Source organism: Hakea prostrata, chromosome 7 (genome assembly GCF_041222555.1).
Source record: "Hakea prostrata isolate BN-2017 chromosome 7, UWA_Hpros_2, whole genome shotgun sequence".
NCBI classification, from domain to species: Eukaryota; Viridiplantae; Streptophyta; class Magnoliopsida; order Proteales; family Proteaceae; genus Hakea; species Hakea prostrata.
Window position 1 is genome coordinate 58,618,573 of NC_142606.1, and position 20,193 is coordinate 58,638,765.

The 20,193-nt window shown below is 39.5% G+C and overlaps 1 protein-coding gene and 1 pseudogene across 1 annotated transcript; one reads left to right on the top strand and one right to left on the bottom strand.

The window, feature by feature from the left end:
- Nucleotides 1-6,914: 6,914 nt before the first annotated feature.
- Nucleotides 6,915-7,798, bottom strand: LOC149011498 (uncharacterized). The gene is made up of 3 exons (XM_089162678.1): nucleotides 7,684-7,798; nucleotides 7,516-7,599; nucleotides 6,915-7,420 (listed from the first exon to the last, which is right to left on the bottom strand). The coding sequence occupies exons 1-3, from the start codon at nucleotides 7,796-7,798 to the stop codon at nucleotides 6,915-6,917; spliced, it is 705 nt and encodes a 234-aa protein (XP_089018804.1).
- Nucleotides 7,799-13,121: 5,323 nt separating this feature from the next.
- On the top strand, nucleotides 13,122-18,193 carry LOC149011499 (uncharacterized; annotated as a pseudogene).
- Nucleotides 18,194-20,193: the final 2,000 nt, after the last annotated feature.

Sequence of the window (20,193 nt, forward strand, 5' to 3'; positions counted from 1 at the left end):
GAGAAGATTAATGCATCTTCCCAAAACGCATCTTCACAATATTTCTACAAGATTATTATTCGGCGAGGAATGTAAAGTTAAGTGATGAGTTTTATCATTAATACTTTGATATTCAAGGCAAGATTTCGGCAGAGACGGGGAAATATAAAGGCCAACATGAGAAAGAAATGTCTATTCATTAAATAGAGGGTAAATCTGTACAAAAAGATAACTCCCTAAGCCTTTTCTTCATTGTTGCCCGAGGGACCCCGGGTCGGGAGGACTTTTCTCAGATCATGAGAAGAGCCTTCCTCAAGAATGGCATCGGCCGAGTCCTCTACAAGCAGCAACTTGAGACTCGGCTTGTGATTTCTCCTCCGGAAGTGCCGGCTCGTCAGCCAGGTATGCCTCATATTGAGGGTCAGCTGGAAAAGGATCATCTTCTTCCTGAGCCCAGTCCGGGAGATCCATACCAACTTTCCCGAAGACCTCTTTGTGGCACACCTCACGAAAGGGAGCAGTGTCGAAGGCAGGGATTGATCCGAGGATTCGCTCCCAAACGTCGTTCTCCCCCAAGCGATAAGCTTGAAGGTTGTAGATACCTAGCAGCTCGGAGAAAGGTACGCTGTTCAGGTATTTCCGAACACACTCCTTCCGAAGCTCTGGCTTTATATGCTCGGGCTTGCTAGGGATCGCCAACTTCAGATGTTCTTCGAGCTCCCTACTTTTGAATTCAAGCCTGTCACCAAACAACGTGGCAGCTGCTTTTTGCTTCCTGGCCTCGCGCTCGGCAGCAGCGGCACGAATCTTCGACGCTTCGAGGGCCTCCTTGAGGGAGATCACTTCTTCCTCATGCTTTTTCTCGCAGCTCCACGGCAGCCGCAGTCAGCTGGTCTATTTCGAATTGGCTTTCGCCAAATTCTCTTCACAGGTTTGCAGCAAGGAGCTGGTGCGACCAACCCGGCTCAATGCTTCCATGTGTTGATAAAAGCTCAACACAACATTCCTGGGAAGGCGGAAAATATCAGAAGAAGTCATAAGGAATTATGAAAAAATAACTAAGCAAGAAGACCGGTACCTTGTAGATTGACTAACAAGGGAGGTGTCATCCAGGGCTTCAAATTCCTGGCGATCAGAAGGAGCAAGACTGAGGGAGCTCCATTCTCGCAGCTTTCTCGGGATCCCGAGTCACCCCCGTCGGTCGCCTTCAGTGGTCCACCGGGGGTGAAGACCTCCTCACCATCCGTTGAAGCTTTGGATTTTTTATTGGAGGGAGCATCAATTGTGTCATGCCTCCTCTTGGTTCGGGCGGAGGAAGAGACATTAGACCTCTCCACCATCGGTTTCTTCCCTTTACCCGAAGCATCAGCCACGGGCCTGATATTCCTGATACCCCTATAAGAGGGGTCGGGAGAGGGAATAGAAGCCTCTTGATCTACGGTCAAGGCTCTGGGCGATCGTTGCTCGGCTGTCACAACGGCCCTAGCGGCCTTCACCCGCAGGGTTTTAGTGGTTCATTCTTGGAGGCACCGCAAAGAAGAAGGACAAGAGTCGAATTAAAAACATATCACTTCACCAAATTAAAGGATGGTGGTTAGAAGCTCACAATGAGCCAAGCCCCAAGATCAAGGATGGAGTTATACTCCACTTCAAGTCCATGTATCTCTTGATACCATGGAATGGATTTGATCTTCCCGATGGCCGCCCGTCTTCTCTCGGGATAAGGGAAGGCCTCGGTTATTCTCGGAAGAAGAAGTACACCTCCTCCAGGTGGTTGGGAAGTTAAGATCTGATGGAGGCGCTCGACGTAAAAAGTATCGTTCGCGCCATCTTTTGTGGTTAGAAGGGCAAGTTCCTTTGACAAGGATGCTGCCCCTCCAATCAAGTTCAGCCTTATTGCGTTTGGAGAGAAAAACCCATCCGGGAGGATGGGAGATAGAAAGAACATGAAAATGTACAAAGAGAGAAAGAGATGGCGTAATGCCAAGTTCAAACACAAACCCAAGAAGCCGACGATAAGACGCCAGCTATTGGGGAGGAGCATTCGGGGACAAATGTTCCAATGATTCAGAATCATGGAGAACAAAGGATTAAAAAAGGGAAAGCGAACCCCACTTTCCAAAGGCATCTATATATACAGAGAAAATTCACCCGAAAGGGATGAATCAACCCTCTCATCGTGGTGGGGAGCCCTAACCGATATGAGGAAGGAAAATCAAAATCTTGGACAGCTGAAAGAAGGGTTTCCTCATTGTAAATGGAGGGAATGTGAGCCAGGTCCACCATCGGACCCGGAAGTTTGAGGCTGCCTAGAAGACTCGACAATCTTGGAAGATCCAGACTCGAGAAGGACAGGAGAAGTTTCGGTTTTTCTTTCTAAACCTTTTTGAGAAATTTCAGCGAACTAGCGCCAGAGGACAGTTAGGGTTTTGTTATCACTATCCGACTGTTCAGGAGCAGGAGAAGCAAAAGCCTCACTGCTATTACCAACACTTGGTACCAGAGAAGCCCTATCGTCCGCCATTACTTGTTTCAAGAAACTACAAAAAGAAAAAGACCAAGAAACTTACCGATTCAAGGAGGCGGAAGCTTGAGAGCAAGAAGGCGCGAAGGCACAACAAAGGTTCAAATTCCAGACAGGAAGAATGAAACCTACGAAGACAACGAACCGCTTTTAAAACTCCCGCACGAGTGTTCTAGAATCTGAACGATTGAGATTGATTCAAAATCAGCGATCAAGATTGAAAGACGTTTTGAAAGTTTGAATCACGAATCCAAAATAGGCGTTTGGAAACCGTCGCTTGGATGACGTGAGCCACGACAGATCAACTGCAAGGAGATATGTGGCCTTACACTCATAATGCTCGAGGAAAAGTGACCACCGCATTAAATGTGATATGACATTTAATGAAGCACGCAGAGATTATCACCTGACGACGAACCCGGTTAAAAACCAAGCCCTCGGGATCGACCGAAAGCTTGGTCTGGGGGGCTCGTGATACAGAGAGATTATGATCAGACCGGGTTCATACCTGGTCCGACCCTCGACCCCGGTCGAGACGGAGAGATCCGACTCGCTCCCAAGAGAACCGGATCCGGAAGATGGCTTGCTGAAGAAGAAAGCTTATTCGGCTACAAGCGCGCCATAATCCTACTTATGGATTAGGGTAATCACCCTAATAATGGCAGACTCGAATTGACGGCTGCGGATAATCATTATCGAAGGGATAATCATTACATAACCTAAAGGTTATCTCAGGAGTCCTCTACTAGTCCAAACTAGTAGAAGTCTATTGCTCAACGGATCTAATTGTTAAGATCCAATGACTACCCGAAGAAGGCTCAAGTGCATCCAATGAAGGAGATTCGAAGGTACACTCTATATAAACCTCACTACCATACAAGGTGAGGGGATCGAAAAGAATACTATCTGAGACTTAGGTTCAGATACATACTGATAGACCTAAACTATCAGCGATCTGCTATCTAGATCACCTTTCCCAGTTCTTCATTCCTTAGCTCGCGCTTCTAGCGAGCCATTTGTGATTAAGTTCATCAACCGACTTAGCCTGGGGGGGGGGGCCCCCCGCCGGGGGGGGGGGGGCCCAACCCCTGGTTTTGGGGGGGAGGGAGGGGGGGGGGGGGGGGGGGGGGGGGTGGGGGGCGGCGCAATATTTAGGGGGGTGGTTTTTTTTTTGGTTTTTGTGTGATTTGTAAGTAATAGGGGGGGGGTTGGTGGGGATGTTATTTTATTTTTTTTTTTGTTTTTTGGTGGCTTGGTCGATCGCTTGGCCGATCTACCAAGCACTCAACCAAAGGATTCAGTAGCTTTGTTTTTCGCCCGAATTGATTCGTTTGCTCTCTGATCTTTTAGGCATCTTTCCTAATGTTGTATCTATGATTGTTAGGAGTCTATTTGCTAAGTTTGGAGTTGCTCTCTTTGATCTTTGGATCATCTTCTTCGACAATCAGGTAAGGACAGTTAATTCCTTAACTACATAGATTACTTGTTCTCTGGTTTCTACCTTATGAAACTATGACTTTACTTACTGTTATTATAATTTAATTCTGATCTCTTACTGTGAGAGCAGTAGCACTTGTTTATATTATCTTTTTCATTTTTCATGTTATATGAATTACCTATTATTGCCTAATCTAATTTTGCTTTTACATTCTCTTGTATATGATGAACTGTTGGTTGTATATGTTATGACTGATCTGAGAATGTGTTTGCTTAAGTTTGGTTTGGGAATGGGAAGTTGTCCTTTTGACATCTCTGTCCTTGGACATCGGAGGGAATTGTATGGGATGTTCTCCGAAGATGCCCATCGACGCTTTCCCGAATCAATGGATGTTATACCTAGGGCTGTCTAGCAGTGTTTGGCTAGGATATACCCGTGTTATATCAGACCCGAATCGGAAGGGTATTGAGACCGAACGACCCGTGGTAGCAATGGGGATTCGTGGGCGCTCAAGACCAGTGAAAAGATCTGTGAGAGGACATGGATCACATTGTGGATACTCGAAAGAGGCCATTTATTGGAGGGTTGCACATGGCTAGACTTGGGCTCATGGGCGCTCAAGACCAGTGAAATGATCCATGAGGGGACATGAGAGCTTCCCGTTTACCATATGTGGATAACCAATAGGGTTGATGAGTCCGTAGTCAAGGACTATTAGGACTCTAGTGGGAAGAATACCGGAAAGGATGGTCAGGGACGAGGAATGGAAGTATCTGGACCTGAGTTGATGTAACTGAGTAGATGACTTGCATTGGGCTAGGCTTTTCCCTGACATGCGCCAGTACTTATGCCAAATGGTTGTGAGAGAGTGTGTTGACTTAACCCCCTGCCATGGTTTGTCCTGAGGGATGAAGGACCCATTACCAACCGGCTGCTCAAGACCGGTGAAATGATCCGTGAGAGAATCCAAGATATCTTAAATGGTTGAGGATGTGAGCGGACCTTCCCAAAGAAGTATGGTGCTATGACTTAAAGCATGTCTACCATAGAGACCAGCATACATAGAGTTAGATGCATACATTCATTACTTGTTTCATACTGCATTGCATCATGTTATGTTTTGCCACATGTTATCTATGATGTTATGGATTAACTTGCCTTACTGAGTTTCTTTGAAACTCATTCCTTTTTGTATATTTTCTTGTTAGATTATCCTGCAGGTATAGAGTATTCTGACGAGCAGTACAGCGAAGCACAAGCTGATGAAGCGTATTACATGCAAGGTGTTGTCAACGATGAAGCTCACTCTGATGATCCCTCGGCAGACCAAGCTGCATACTACTTTTGAGAACGGCATAGAGTTAGAACGGATTCATTGGATTGATGAGGTCCATACTTATGAAGACGTTATCTATAAACTTCAAGACGCTTGATCTTAGTTTATTTCTTAGTACATTTGTTTCAGTTGTAATCCCTTTTGATTTTCATACTACGTTCCGCTATTTTTGGTAAAGTGAGTTTCCGCCTCACTTTACTCCTTTTTGATATCATTGGATATCTGGTATCTTTCCGCACTCTGATTATACTGATTGTTCATTTTTGGTTTTGAACCTTGTTTATAATATTAAAACTTGATTTATTTCCTGTTTATGATTATGTTATTGTATATGTGGGAGGATGATTTCCTCGATACTTGATCTTCGGGGCTGTGGATCACACTCCCGGGTATGCCAGTTAGGGTACCGGCTGGGGGGATGTGACACCGTTACTGCTGGTCGACTGGCTGGTCGACCAAGACACGACAACAACTTTAGGAGTGGATTCGGGAGGCTATACAAGGTCAAATCGAGCGGGGTTTTCTCCTACAAGTCAATCAATAAGTCTAGTTTCATGAAATACCTTCCGATTGATCACGGGGTTCCAAGAAGTGCTTCAACTAATTCAATCTTCATCGATGCACAGATTTTCACTCAACACTGACAATGTGTTCAAGTAAGGGGCATCATTGTCAATGTCCATCAAGCATCGAATCATCCACTTAGAGGGCCCACAGGTCTCTTCTACCACCACTTCGGGTCTTCAGACTTGCAATAGTATAAAATCTGGGCTGGGTCTGGGTAAGGATAAGGCCGAGTTTTACAATATGTGAGCATGAGATTTGTCGTCCCACGAAGGTAACGGAAAATCCTTTTCACTGCCTAACAATGGGTAAGTCCTAGGTTACTCTGGAAACGACTGACCATCCCAACAGCATAGCAGATATCTGGGCGCGTGCATATCATCGCGTACATCAAACTACCAACCATAGAAGCATAGGGTACTCTTGACATTTGATTTTTTTTCCTTCTTCTTCACTCTTAGGGCAATTATCTAGGCTTAGTTTGCACGTTTTGTCCATTGGTGTGTCAATGGACTTAGAATTTTGCATGTGGAATCGTTCAAGGACTTTCTCTAAGTAAGTTTGTTGATACAAACCAAGAAAATTCTTTGAGCGATTCCTCACTATCTTGATGCCTAACACAAAGTTGGCTTCGCCCATGTCCTTCATCTCAAATGTGAAGGACAACCACTCTTAGTGGCGACAATCATGTCAATGTCATTCCCTGCTAAAAGGATATTATCGACAAATAAAGAGAGAACTAAGAATCCTTTCTTGGACTGTTTTATATACACACAATGATCTTCTTCAATCACATCAAAGCCATTAGAAGTTACAGCATGATGAAATCTAAAATACCATTGTCTGGACACTTGTTTGAGGGCATATATGGAACATTTAAGGCGGCAAACATTGCGCTCATGTCCCTTGGACTCAAAACCCACTGGTTGATCCATATAGATCTCTTCGTCCAGTTCTCCGTTGAGAAATGCCGTTTTAACGTCCATTTGAAAGAGTTCAAGATCTAGTCTTGCCACAATGGACAAAATAAGATGAATGGATGCTATCCTCACCACAGGGGAGAATGTCTCATCTCAGTCCACACCCTCTCTTTGGGTGTAGCCTTTCGCCACAAGTCGTGCCTTATATTTGTCCATTGATCCATCGGCCTTACACTTAACCTTAAGAACCCATTTGTTCCCAATAGTTTTGCAATTAGGTGGAGGATCAACTAACTCCCAGACTTGGTTCTTTTCCATATAACTCAACTCATCTTCTATAGCAGTCAACCATTTGTCCTTAGCATGTGATGATAGCGCTTCCTTCAAGGATGCAGGCTCCTCCTCATCAGCTAAGGCACACAAAAGGGCGTCCCCTTCAATCTTGAATCGACGATGGAGAATATGTCCTCTTGTGCTTCTACGTGCATTGAGATCACAATCGTTTATGGGGGTGTCGCCACTAGGTACACTCCCACTAGGTTCACAGTCTGCATTCGTGCTCCCACTTGGTGCACTATGACCAATATCTTCTCTGGCGACTAAAGGATGGGTTCTTTCCCCACCCTCGCCAAGAGGATTTGGTGTGCTGTGATCCTCCTCTATCTCATGGAGGTCAAGATCTCTATGCACATCAATAAACTAGGGTAATCTGCTTCTAGAAACTCGACATCTCGTGACTCAATCTCAGTCATACCTCCACTTGGCTGTTCATCGTACATAACATATTCCTTAAAGCTATTAGGATACTTCACAAATATGCATTTCTTAGCTCTAGGACCTAACTTCCCATACTTATGGGAAGTGGTGGGAACATACCCAGCACAACCCCATGGTCATAAATGTCCTAGAGCAGGCTTTGTACCTTTCCATAGCTCATAGGGTGTAGATGGTATTGATTGAGATGGTACTCTCAGGATATAGGCTGCAGTCTGAAGTGCATCTCCCCAAAAACTAATTGGGAGGTTTGCTTGTGCCATCATGGACCTAACCATGTCCAATAGAGTTTTATTCCTTCTTTTTGCTACATCATTTTGTGGCGGAGTGTTAGGAATAGTTAATTGTCTCACAATTCCACAATTCATTAAATTGTTTAGATAGATATTCGCGTCCACGGTCAGTTCGTAGAATTTTTAAATTCCTGCCTAATTAATTCTTAACCTCTGTCACAAAGTGTTTGAAACAATCTAATGCTTCATGATGGTGAGCAATCAAATAAACGTAACCATATTGCGAATGATCATCTATGAAAGTGAAAAAATAGGAGGCTCCATGTCTTGCCTTAACATTCATGGGTCCACAGATGTCAGAGTGTACTAACTCTAATGGTTGAGTTGATCTGGGTGCCTTTCCAAAAGGCTTCCGATGAGCCTTTCCAGCCAGACAAGGTTCACATATGGGCAGGTCTACTTTAGCGAGTGAGCCTAAAAGGCCGACTCTAGCTAACTGTGACATCCTGTTCTTCCCAATGTGACCTAATCTAGAATGTCAATTTACAGATTCTGTCACATCCACCCAGCCGGTACCCTACTTGGCATACCCGAGTGTGTGATCCACAGCCTCGAAGATCAAGTATTGAGGTAATCAACCTCCCACATAGACAATAACATAATCATAAACATAAATAATCAATGTACAAAGTATAATCAAAAGATCCAAATAAGGAAAGAATAAATCATATATCATCAGAGTACAAAAGACAATCAAAATGTCTAAATCAATAAGTAAAGTGAGGTGGAATCTCACTCTACAAATCAGCGGAAAAGTAGATCGCAAGTCAAAAGAATATTACAACTGGTTCTAAAACAAGAAAGAAAGATATAACAAACTAAACTAGAGTCTATTTTATTTTATAAAGAACGTCTTCATAAACATAGACTTCATCAATGACGCTCAGATGCTCCCACTCCACAAGAGGGGCTAATCCGGTAACAAGTAAGACCACTTGAGGAATCCTCAATGTAATCTTCATAGTTGCCAGCACCTTGCGTGAAGTACGCCTCTTCAGTTTGCGCTTCCACATATTGACCTTCATAGTCATCAATACCTGTAGAGTAATCTAACAAAAGATATTGTACAAAAGGAGTGAGTTTCAAAGAAACCCAGTAAGGCAGTTAATCCATAACAACATAAATAGCAGGATTTCAAAGTAGAGTAAAATGCTATATGATATGAAACACATGATGCATTATGATTCTAACTCTATGTATGCTGGTCTCTATTAGTAGACATGCTTTAAGTCATAGCACCGTACCTCTTTAGGAAGGTCTCATCACACAACGCCTTTTGGTAGTGGGTCCGGCATCCCTTGGGACATTCCATGGCTGGGGGTTAAGTCACCGCTCTCTCACATCACCATTGGTCTAAGTACCGGCACATGTCAGGGTCAAAGCCTAGCCAAATGCAAGTCTCCTACTTAGTTACATCAAGTCAGATCCAAATACGTCCATTCCTCGCCCCTGGCGATCCTTTCCGGCATCCTTCACACTAGAGTCCTCATAGTCCCTGACTACGGACTCATCAACCCTATAGGTCATCCACATATGGTAAACGGGAAGCTCTCACGTCCCCTCACGGGTTGGTTACCGGTCTTGAGCGCCCATGAATCCCCATTGCTACCACGGGTCGTTCGGTCTCAATACCCCTCCAATTAGGGTCTGACATAACGGGACATCCTAGCCAAACACTACTAGACAGCCCTAAATATGTCATCCAACAGTTTAGGAAGGTGTCCAAAGGGCATCTCCGGAAACATCCCATAATATTCCAGTAGTTGTCCAAGGACAGAAGTGTCAAAAGGACACATCTCCTTTCCAAACCATACTTAATCATTCACAAACATAAATCCATAACATCACATATATGGTAACTTCTTATATGGAAAGAAATTAATAATAATATATTTGGTAAGTAAATCATACATGAATCAATTTAGCATAAACAAGTAATGCTACTGTAATCAAGGTAGTTGCATCAGTAGTATATCATTGTAAGAATCTAATTAAGGAAATAAACAAAGATTCAAATATAGAAACTAGATTCATGCAATCTATGTAGTTAAGGAAATAACCATCCTTACCTTATATAACTCGCAAAGGATCTTGGGGGAATCAAGTAAGACCTTGTCTAAACTTGGAAAGAAAGTCCTATACAAGTATATATAACATATTAGGAAAGATACCTAGAAGGAAAGAAATCAAATCATCCAAAATAGATCAAACATGAGGTTGCTGTCCTCACTGGTCGATTGATTGATCTACTACCTCAGTCGACCAATAGAGACAGTGGCCATCAAAATCAGAGATTTTAGAATATAAAACCGAATTTCGTGGTTCAAAATGGTACTAAACAAGAGGGAAACTACAATGGTAGTATGCTAGTATATAGAGGACTTCAAAACACTAATCATATGAAGTCTTCAAGTTACAAATTAGGAAACAAAAGTTACCATAATTAGATCAATCATGGTTCTTGAAAAATTCTTAGTAAAAATCATGGACAAGAACAATAGGATGATGGATTACTAATATGACAAAGGATTCATGAACAGCATGCATAGATTCTCTAGAGAAATAGAGCTAAGGCTGAAGAACATCAATCTAAATAAGGAAAGAGAATAGATACATGTTTTCCTTCAAAAGCAAGTGATGATCTTGATGAAGATCATCCACCAAGCTTTAGATCCTTAGGAAAAGAGAGGGAACGAGTAAAGAGATAGTTGCAACAGAGATACAACATCATCTCTACTGTCCTCAATCAGAAAGGAAAGAAAAGTAATGGAGAATCAAAGATGAAACATAGAAGAGGATGATCACATACCTTTTTGTGTAAATGCAAGAGATTTGATGAAGATCCGTCAAGAGAATCACCAAGGATGCAAGGGAAATGACTTCCAGAGGGCTTTGGTTCGTTCCAAGGATTTTGGAGGCAGAAAATACGAAGTAGACTCGAGATTGGACTTAAATAGAGCAAGAAAAGACCTAACTAGCAAAATCAGATCTCATTGGTCGATTGATTGGTCGACTGGCCCAGTCGACCAATCAGAACAGCAAGTCCAAAACAGGGAAATGAAGGCTCAGAGCAAATCCAAACATAAAGGGGTTTTGCACACACACCATGTGACTTACCAAGTAGGTAGAAAGGCCTTCGAACCAAGTTAGAGAGTACTCCAAGTCCATCAACTAATTCCATCTTCATCAGGGTGCAGTTTCCATAAATGGAACACTGTCATCAACTCTAATGGATTCTAAGCCAAACACCAAGTCTTCCACTGGGATGGCCCATCGCTGACTTCTTGCTTTACTTCAGGTTGTCGGAACTAAAAACAACAGGGTTTCCGGGTCAAGGTTAGGGCTGGGTTTCACATTCTCCCCCCTTAAAGAAATTTCATTCGTGAAATTGAAAGCGTACCTGAGCTTCCAAAGAGGTGAGGAAACTTCTTGTGAAACCCAGCCCTAACCTTGACCCAGGAACCCTGTTGTTTGTAGGTCCGACAACCCGAAGAAAGGCAGGAGGGGGGGAGGGGGCCCCCCGGGGGGGGGGGGGGGGGGGGGGGGGTTGCAGGGGGGGGGGGGGGGGGGGGTGTCATATAAGGGGAAGGGGGGGGGGGGGGTGGTGGTTTTGTGGGGATGATAGGTCATTTAATTCTATTAATATTATGTCAAATCCTTTATATTTTAATGAGACTAATTGGTTGTTTTATTTGGATATGGACAGATTATAGCATTTGGATATCAAATCTAAAAAAAGAATGGTTAGAACCATATTGGCACATTTTTAAATCAAATCAAAGAATCACACCCAAATTAAGATGGAAGATTTGATTATGTCCAAAGCTAGAGGTTTGATCTTGCCCAAATCAAAAGGATTTTCATAAAAAGTCTAAATTCAACAAGCAAATATTTCGTTCTCTCTTGAGATCAGACATCTAAGGAAGAAGCTGAATTGGAAAGTGACTAAATTGGAAACCATTGCATTGGCAAAGATGAAGAAAGGAAACAACTGAATTGGGAAGAATTGCATTGGCAAAGCGAACGATGGAAATAACAGAATTGGAAAGAATGCAGAATTGGCAGAAATCCTCTATAACAAGGAACGCATTTTCAGAGATTGAAGAACACACACAAGTTACAACAAGAGGAAGACACAGCTCTGAGGAAGAACGGCACAATGTTTTCTATTTTCATTTCTTTGTTTTTCTTTTCCATGTCTAGCTAATTACAATCTTTCGATCAAGATTAATGGAAGTTTGATTTTCGCCAATTGTGAGACTTCGGATTATTAGTTTTCTTTAATTCTCAGGTATTTATGCTTTTTCAATGTTTATTATGTTATTGTATTAATCCTTAGACAAGAGGCCTGTTGTTTTATGATTAATACAATACCTAATCAATTAGAATAATCATTTACTATTCTTATATAAGTGACAAATAGCATCCTCGAATGGGTAATTAATGTCCTGGAGAGTTTGCAATGAGAATGTATATCCTAGTTTAAATAAACAAGGCTTTTCCGGGTTTATTGACTAGGGATTGGGTCTTTCAAATTTTTATGCGATTAATAGACATAACTCAAAGGACAGATCCGAAGGTTATGTTTATTAATTAGGGAATAACTCAAAGGACGGATCCGAAGGTTATTGATAAAGTAGGGAAAGATTGGTTGTTAGAGGACTGATCCTCAATGACCATAACCAATCTACCCAAAATTAAAGTTTTTATTTTTTAAGTCAATGATCAATTGAGAGAATCAATATAGAAGTTAAATCTTGATTGAAAGTTTTATTATTCTGATTTTCTTGTTAACTACTGCATTCGTTTTTTTATTTAATTTGTTGATTCAAAATTCCCCAATTTTTATCTAGGGATAAATCTTCACCAATCTCTGTGGATTCGACCCTACTCATTACTAATACAAATTCAGTTGAGAGAAGGATTATCTTTGGTGGATTCGACACCCATCAAATTTTGGCACCATTGCCGGGGATTGGTTTTTTTAGATTTATTCCTTTTGCTTTATTTTATTGTTCTTTATTTATTTTTCCTTAATCTCTTGGTTGTTTGTTTTATGCCTCGATCCACTCATACAGGTGAACTTCAATTTGATCCTAAGATTGAGAAAACAACCCGTAGATTGAGGAAGGAAACCAAACAACATTTTCAGGGAGTATCATCTTCTTCATCTTCTAGTATTGATTTAATTGGATTATTTGGGTTTGAAGAAGAAATCATGGATGCTAATAATATTAATGAGAGGACCTTAAAAGATTTGGCCATGCCAGATTTGAACCAACAACCATTATGAATTGAATATCCAAATATTGAGGTTGCTTTTGAATTAAAATTTGGTTTGATTCATTTACTCCCCACTTTCCGTGGTCTTGCAGGTGAAGATCCTCATAAACATCTCAAGGAGTTCCATGTGGTGTGCTCCACAATGAGGCCACATGGTGCAACTGATGAACAAATCAAGTTACGAGCTTTTCCATTTTCTTTATCTGAAAAAGCTAAAGATTGGTTATATTACTTACCTTTTGGTTCAATAACCACTTGGATTGAGATGAAAAGGCAGTTTTTTGAAAAGTTTTTTCCTGCCTCGCGGGCTGCTACTATAAGGAAAGATATATGTGGGATCTGACAATATCATGGAGAAACTCTTCATGAGTATTGGGAAAGATTTAAGCAATTGTGTGCTAGTTGTCCCCAACATCAAATTTCTGACCAACTTCTAATTTAATATTTTTATGAAGGGTTATCTAACATGGATAGGAATATGATTGATGCTGCTAGTGGAGGTGCATTGGTACATAAAACCCCTACTGAGGCAAGAAATTTAATTTCTAATATGGCTGCCAACACACAACAATTTGGTACTAGACGGGATGATCCACCAAGAAAAGTTAATGAGGTAAGTGTCTCTTCCATTGACCAACGTTTGGATAATCTAACTTGTGAAAAAATTGGTTGTAGGAAATATCCAACAAGTGAAGGCTTGTGGTATTTGCTTCAAAACAAATCATGCCACAGATACATGCCCAACACTTCAAGATGAGACTCATGAACATGCCAATATTGTTGGAGGATTCCCAGGTCCACCACAAAGAAGACATGATCCATACTCAAACACATATAATTCAGGATGTAAGGATCACCCAAATCTGAGTTATGGGCCTAGAGCTAATAATTTCCAACAACAATATCAGCCTAGCAGTCCGATCAATAATATCAACAAGCTCTTAAGCAAGGTAAGTCTCTTGAACAATTAGTTGAATCTCTTGCTCTTAGTTCTCATCAATTCCAACAGGATACAAGAGCAAGTATTCAGAACTTCAAGGGTCAAATCAGTCAACTCGCATCTTCAGTAAGTAAGCTTGAGAATCAAGGAAAATTGCCCTCACAAACAATTATCAATCCAAAGCAAAATGTGAGTGCCATGACATTGAGAAGTGGCAAAGAATTAGAAGGACCTATTGCTCGTCATTCAAATTTAAGAGAGGAGAAAGAAAAAGAAGTAACACCTCCTGTACAACATGTAAGCCCAAAGGTAACACCCCCTCCTTTTCCAACAAGACTTTCTCAATCAAAAAAACTTGAAGAGGAAAAAGAAATTCTTGAGACATTTCGCAAAGTTAAGGTAAATATTCCTTTAATTGATGCTATCAAACAAATTCCTAGCTATGAAAAATTTCTTAAGGAATTATGTACTAATAAAAGAAAGTTGCAAGGCAATGAGAAAATAAGTGTGGGGGGAGAATGTCTCAGCTGTGTTACAAAACAAATTACCTTCAAAGTGCAAAGATCCAGGTATGTTTGTCATTCCTTGTAAAATAGGTAATGTGAAAGTTGAGAAGGCTATGTGTGATTTGGGTGCTTCTATTAATGTTATGCCTTTATCTGTTTATAAATCTTTGAATGTTGGACCTTTGAAGAATACTGGAGTAATAATTCAATTGGCTAATAGATCAAATGTTTATCCTGAAGGAGTGTTAGAAGATGTTTTAGTTCAAGTAAATGGATTAGTTTTTCTTGCAGATTTTTATGTACCTGATATGGAAGAAGACTATTCTCCTAATTCAAGTTTGATTTTATTGGGGAGACCTTTCTTGAAAACTGCTAGAACTAAAATCGATTTGCATGATGGAACATTAACAATGGAGTTTGATGGCGAAATCATAAAATTTAATATCTATGCTTCCATGAGATATCCTAATGATGTATACGTTGTTTATGCTTTTGATGCCATTGACACTCTAGCTCAAAAAATATTTAATTTTTGTGATGAAGACAAGTTAAAAATTGCACTTAGTAATGGTTTAACTCTTGAAAAATTGCAGCTTGCAAAAGAAGAGTTTGCAATAGAGGATGAATTGCAAAACACTATTTTTAAATTAGAGTCACTTAGACCTATGAGGGTTGAAGTTCCTTTTGCTAATCTTCCTATTTCTAACACAAAACTTTTACCCTCTATTGTGCAGGCCCCCAAGTTGGAACTCAAAACATTGCCAGATCATTTAAAATATGCATTCTTGGGTGATAATAAAAATCTCCCCGTAATTATTTCAAGTAAGCTGAATGGATTAGAAGAAGAGAGATTGCTTAGAGTGCTTCGAGAATATAAGGAGGCTATGGGATGGACCATAGCGGACATAAAAGGTTTAAGTCCCTCAACATGTATGCACAAAATCCTGCTTGAAGAAAATTGTAAACCTTCTAGGCAACCTCAACGCCGTTTGAACCCACCTATGATGGAGGTAGTGAAAAAAGAATTTCTAAAACTCCTTGATGCAGGTATGATCTATCCAATCTCAGATAGCAAATGGGTAAGTCTAGTTCAGGTAGTTCCAAAGAAAACTGGCATCACTGTGATTCAAAATGAGAATGGTGAGTTGGTGCCCACCCGAATCCAGAACGGATGGAGAGTGTGTATAGATTATCGTAAATTGAATGCATCAACTAGGAAGGATCATTTTCCTCTCCCATTTATTGATCAAATGCTTGAACGTTTAGCGGAAAAATCTCATTATTGTTGTTTGGATGGGTTTTCAGGTTTTCATCAAGTTCTGGTTGCACCAGAGGATCAAGAGAAAACCACATTTACATGTCCTTTTGGTACTTTTGCTTACCAACGATGCCATTTGGACTTTGCAATGCGCCTGCTACATTCCAGAGATGTATGGTTAGTATTTTTTCTAAGTATGCTGAGAACATCGTAGAAGTGTTTATGGATGATTTTACAGTCTATGGTGATTCTTTTGACATGTGTCTAACTAACCTAACAAAAGTGTTGCAGAGATGTATAGAAGCTAATCTTGTTTTGAATTATGAAAAATGTCACTTTATGGTAGATCAAGGACTTATTCTTGGACATATCGTTTCTGCAAAAGGTATAGAGGTTGATAAGTCAAAATTGATATTATAAAATCATTGCCTTATCCTGTAATTGTACGGGAGATTTGTTCTTTTTTGGGGCATGCAGGATTTTATCGTCGCTTTATCAAAAACTTCTCCAAAATCACACAACCTTTGTGCAGACTATTGCAAAAGGATGTAGCATTTGACTTTGATAAAGCGTGCAAGGAAGCTTTTGACATTTTAAAAGACAAGTTGACTTCAACCCCCATCATCAGATCACCAGATTGGAACCACCCTTTTGAAATCATGTGTGACGCAAGTAACTATGCAATAGGAGCTGTTCTTGGACAAAAATTTGGAAGAGAGTCTCACGTCATTTAATATGCTTCAAGAACTCTTGACAGTGCATAATGCAATTATTCAACAACAGAAAAAGAACTTTTAGCTATTGTATTTGCTTTAGAAAAATTCCGTTCTTATTTATTGGGTACTAAAATTGTTATTTACTCTGATCATGCAGCTCTAAAATATTTGTTTTCAAAGAAAGAAGCAAAACCGAGGCTGATCCGTTGGATACTCTTGTTACAAGAATTTGACTTGGAAATACGTGACAAGAAAGGTGCAGAAAATTTAGTTGCCGACCACTTGAGTAGATTGATTTCAAATGAAGACTCATCTCCACTACAAGACAATTTCCCAGATGAGCATCTCTTTTTCCTTAATGAGGTTCCCTGGTATGCAGATATAGTTAACTATTTAGGTACTAAAACTCTACCTAAGGATTTATCTAGAGCTCAAAAAGATAAAATAAAAAGTGATGCCAAATATTATGTGTGGGATGATCCTTACCTTTGGAAGCATTGTTTGGATTTAATTATTCGCAGATGTGTCAATCAACAAGAAATATCATCCATCTTACAATTTTGTCATTCATATGCTTGTGGTGGACATTTTGGTCCAAAAAGAACGGCTCGAAAAGTTCTAGAATGTGGGTTATATTGGCCAACTTTGTTTCATGATGCATATAGGTTTTGTAAATCATGTAAGCATTGTCAAAAAATTGGGAACTTAGGACATAGAGATCAATTACCCCTTATCCCTATACTTATTTGTGAAATTTTTGATGTCTGGGGTATAGATTTCATGGGTCCTTTTCCTAATTCTTTTGGTAATTTTTATATAATTCTTGCTATGGATTATGTCTCTAAATGGGTGGAGGCTAAAGCTACCCGAACTAATGATTCTAATGTGGTTGTGGATTTTGTCAAGTCACAGATTTTTGTCAGATTTGGCACACCCAAGGCAATGATTAGTGATAGAGGCACTCATTTCTGCAATAAAGTGATTGAAGCATTGTTCCGCAAGTATAATGTCACTCATCGTGTTTCCACTGCATACCATCCACAAACAAGTGGGCAAGCTGAGATGTCAAACCGAGAAGTCAAGTCCATTCTTGAGAAAACGGTAAATCCAAATTGAAAAGATTGGAGTTTAAGACTTAATGATGCATTGTGGGCCTATCAGACAGCCTACAAAACACCTATAGGTATGTCTCCTTACCGTTTAGTGTTTGGGAAAGCTTGTCATCTTCCTGTCGAGATGGAGCATAGGGCATTTTGGGCTGTAAAACAATGCAATATGGAAATAGACAAAGTTGGAGAACAACAAAAGCTTCAGTTACAAGAGTTGGAAGAAATTTGCAACGAAGCCTATGAGAGTTCATGGATTTACAAAGATAAAACAAAGGCTTTCCATGATCAGCAATTGCGAGGTAAGAATTTTACAATTGGTCAAAAAGTTTTGCTTTACCAATCTAGATTGAAATTGTTTCCAGGAAAACTGCGTTCTAGATGGTTAGGACCTTTTGTCGTTACTAATGTCTTCTCTCATGGTGCAGTTGAAATCCAAAGTTTTGAGACTAATAAAATTTTCAAGGTTAATGGTCATCGGTTAAAACCTTTTTATGAAGGTTTTCAAGTGCATAATGTTGAAATTGAACTTGGTATTCCAGAATACAAGGAATGAAAAGGCACTAGGTCTAGCCAAAGACGTTAAATGAAGGCGCTAATGGGAGGCAACCCAATTTTCTTTACTTTAATTATTTTCTTCTTTTTGATTGATTTCATTAATTACTTGTTTTTTTTTTTTTATTGTTAGAAATCTTGATTTAATTTATTTTTTTCTCTTCTTTTCTGACAACCAGTTTTTTTTAACTCTCTGCCTTCTGCTTGATTGCTCAGCTTCAGTCCACTGTTCTATATATGAGGGGAGTATTCCTAAATTCTCTTATTTCTATGACAATGGGGACATTGTTAAATTTAAGTGTGGGGGACGGGATCACATATTTATACTTTTTGTAGTTGAAATTTTCTGAAATTCTTTTTAACGATGTTTCATTTTCTATGAGTTCAATGGAATGCATGACCAATATTTACAGGTTGAATTCAATTTTGATGAATCATGATCAATTAAATTCTTTGAAATCACATGCTAATGAAAGATTGTTTTAATTTCTGATTTAGAGGAAAAGATGCTAAAGATTCATATACACAAACAATTTTTGTGAGATTTTGAGCCTAAGAGCATATATCATTAGTTTTGCTCTGATTTTCTTGATTGAGTGATAATCTTTTATGGTTGGATACTTCTAGAACTTGTTTAGTTTTGCATGCTGAAATCACATAATTGGATTAAATGCATACAAATGACAAGGGCACATAGGATTTACCACTTTTTAGCTTTCTTTTGATAGCCTATCCTTGATTATTACCTCTAGGAGCCCACTTTGAGCCTTGACCTTTTATTTTGGTAATATACCACTGTATAAATCTCATTAACCTTTTTTGTTATTTTCATTCTATTGAACCTAAATCGAAGAATGGTTGAGTTACTGATGTGCAATATCAATTAATAGTGAGAAGGAAAGGCAAGTATTGTCAAACTTAATGCATCTTTTACTTAAAATGCATCACCAAAAAAAAAAAAAAAAAATGAAGAAGAAGAATCAGTTGTTTGGAAAATAATATCATTGAGGGAAATACTTTATTTTTCCAGTGCATACTATTTTGCCTTTTTGCTTTATGGCTTCTATAAGTTTTTGAGAACCTGAAAAAAGAAAAAAAAATGATTATGACATATTATTGTGATTCAACTCATTCCTTTGGTTTCATTTTATCCTAGTTTCCTTGTTTTTCCATACCCTACCTAAAGCCTCGTTACAACCTATTAAAGACCTTTGGATGTATGTGTTTAATTCAATGCTTAGTGGTGGATGTGTGATTTCTTTACAAGCATATGGTAATTATCCTTCTGTGATTGATTTGAGTGACTTTGTTACCCTTAAACACTGAGTGTATAGAGTGAATCCAAATGAGAGGGTATTGGATCTTGATGAATCTTGAATTTGATGATTTATTGAAACTAGTTCATTCATGTCGATTGATGAAGTTTAGTTGAAATTGTTGAGTTTTAGTTGAAATTCAATCTATTTTTTTAAATCTTAGAAGAAAAGAATTTTTAAAATAATGCTTGAGGACAAGCAATGGTTTAAGTGTGGGGGAATTTGATAGGTTATTTAATTGCATTAATATTATATCAAATCCTTTATATTTTAATGAGACTAATTGGTTGCTTTATTTGGATATGGACAGATTATAGCATTTGGATATCAAATCTATAAAAAGAATGGTTAGAACCATATTGGCACATTTTTTAATCAAATCAAAGAATCACACCCAAATTAAGATGGAAGATTTAATTATGTCCAAAGCTAGAGGTTTGATCTTGCCCAAATCAGAAGGATTTTCGTAAAAAGTCTTAATTCAACAAGCAAATATTTCGTTCTCTCTTGCGATCAGACATCTAAGGAAGAAACTGAATTGGAAAGTGACTAAATTGGAAACCATTGCATTGGCAAAGATGAAGAAAGGAAACAATTGAATTGGGAAGAATTGCATTGCCAAAGCGAACGATGGAAATAACAGAATTGGAAACAATGCAAAATTGGCAGGAATCCTCTATAACAA

Bases quoted from the DNA above. Each gene is read 5' to 3' on its own strand.
- LOC149011498 (XM_089162678.1), bottom strand. From the start codon at position 7,798: ATGGCACAAGCAAACCTCCCAATTAGTTTTTGGGGAGATGCACTTCAG. The intron at 7,600-7,683 runs GTACAAAGCCTG...ATGGGAAGTTAG, and splicing joins ACCCTATGAGCTATGGAAAG to GTCCTAGAGCTAAGAAATGC. The intron at 7,421-7,515 runs GTATGACTGAGA...TCCATGAGATAG, and splicing joins CGATGAACAGCCAAGTGGAG to AGGAGGATCACAGCACACCA.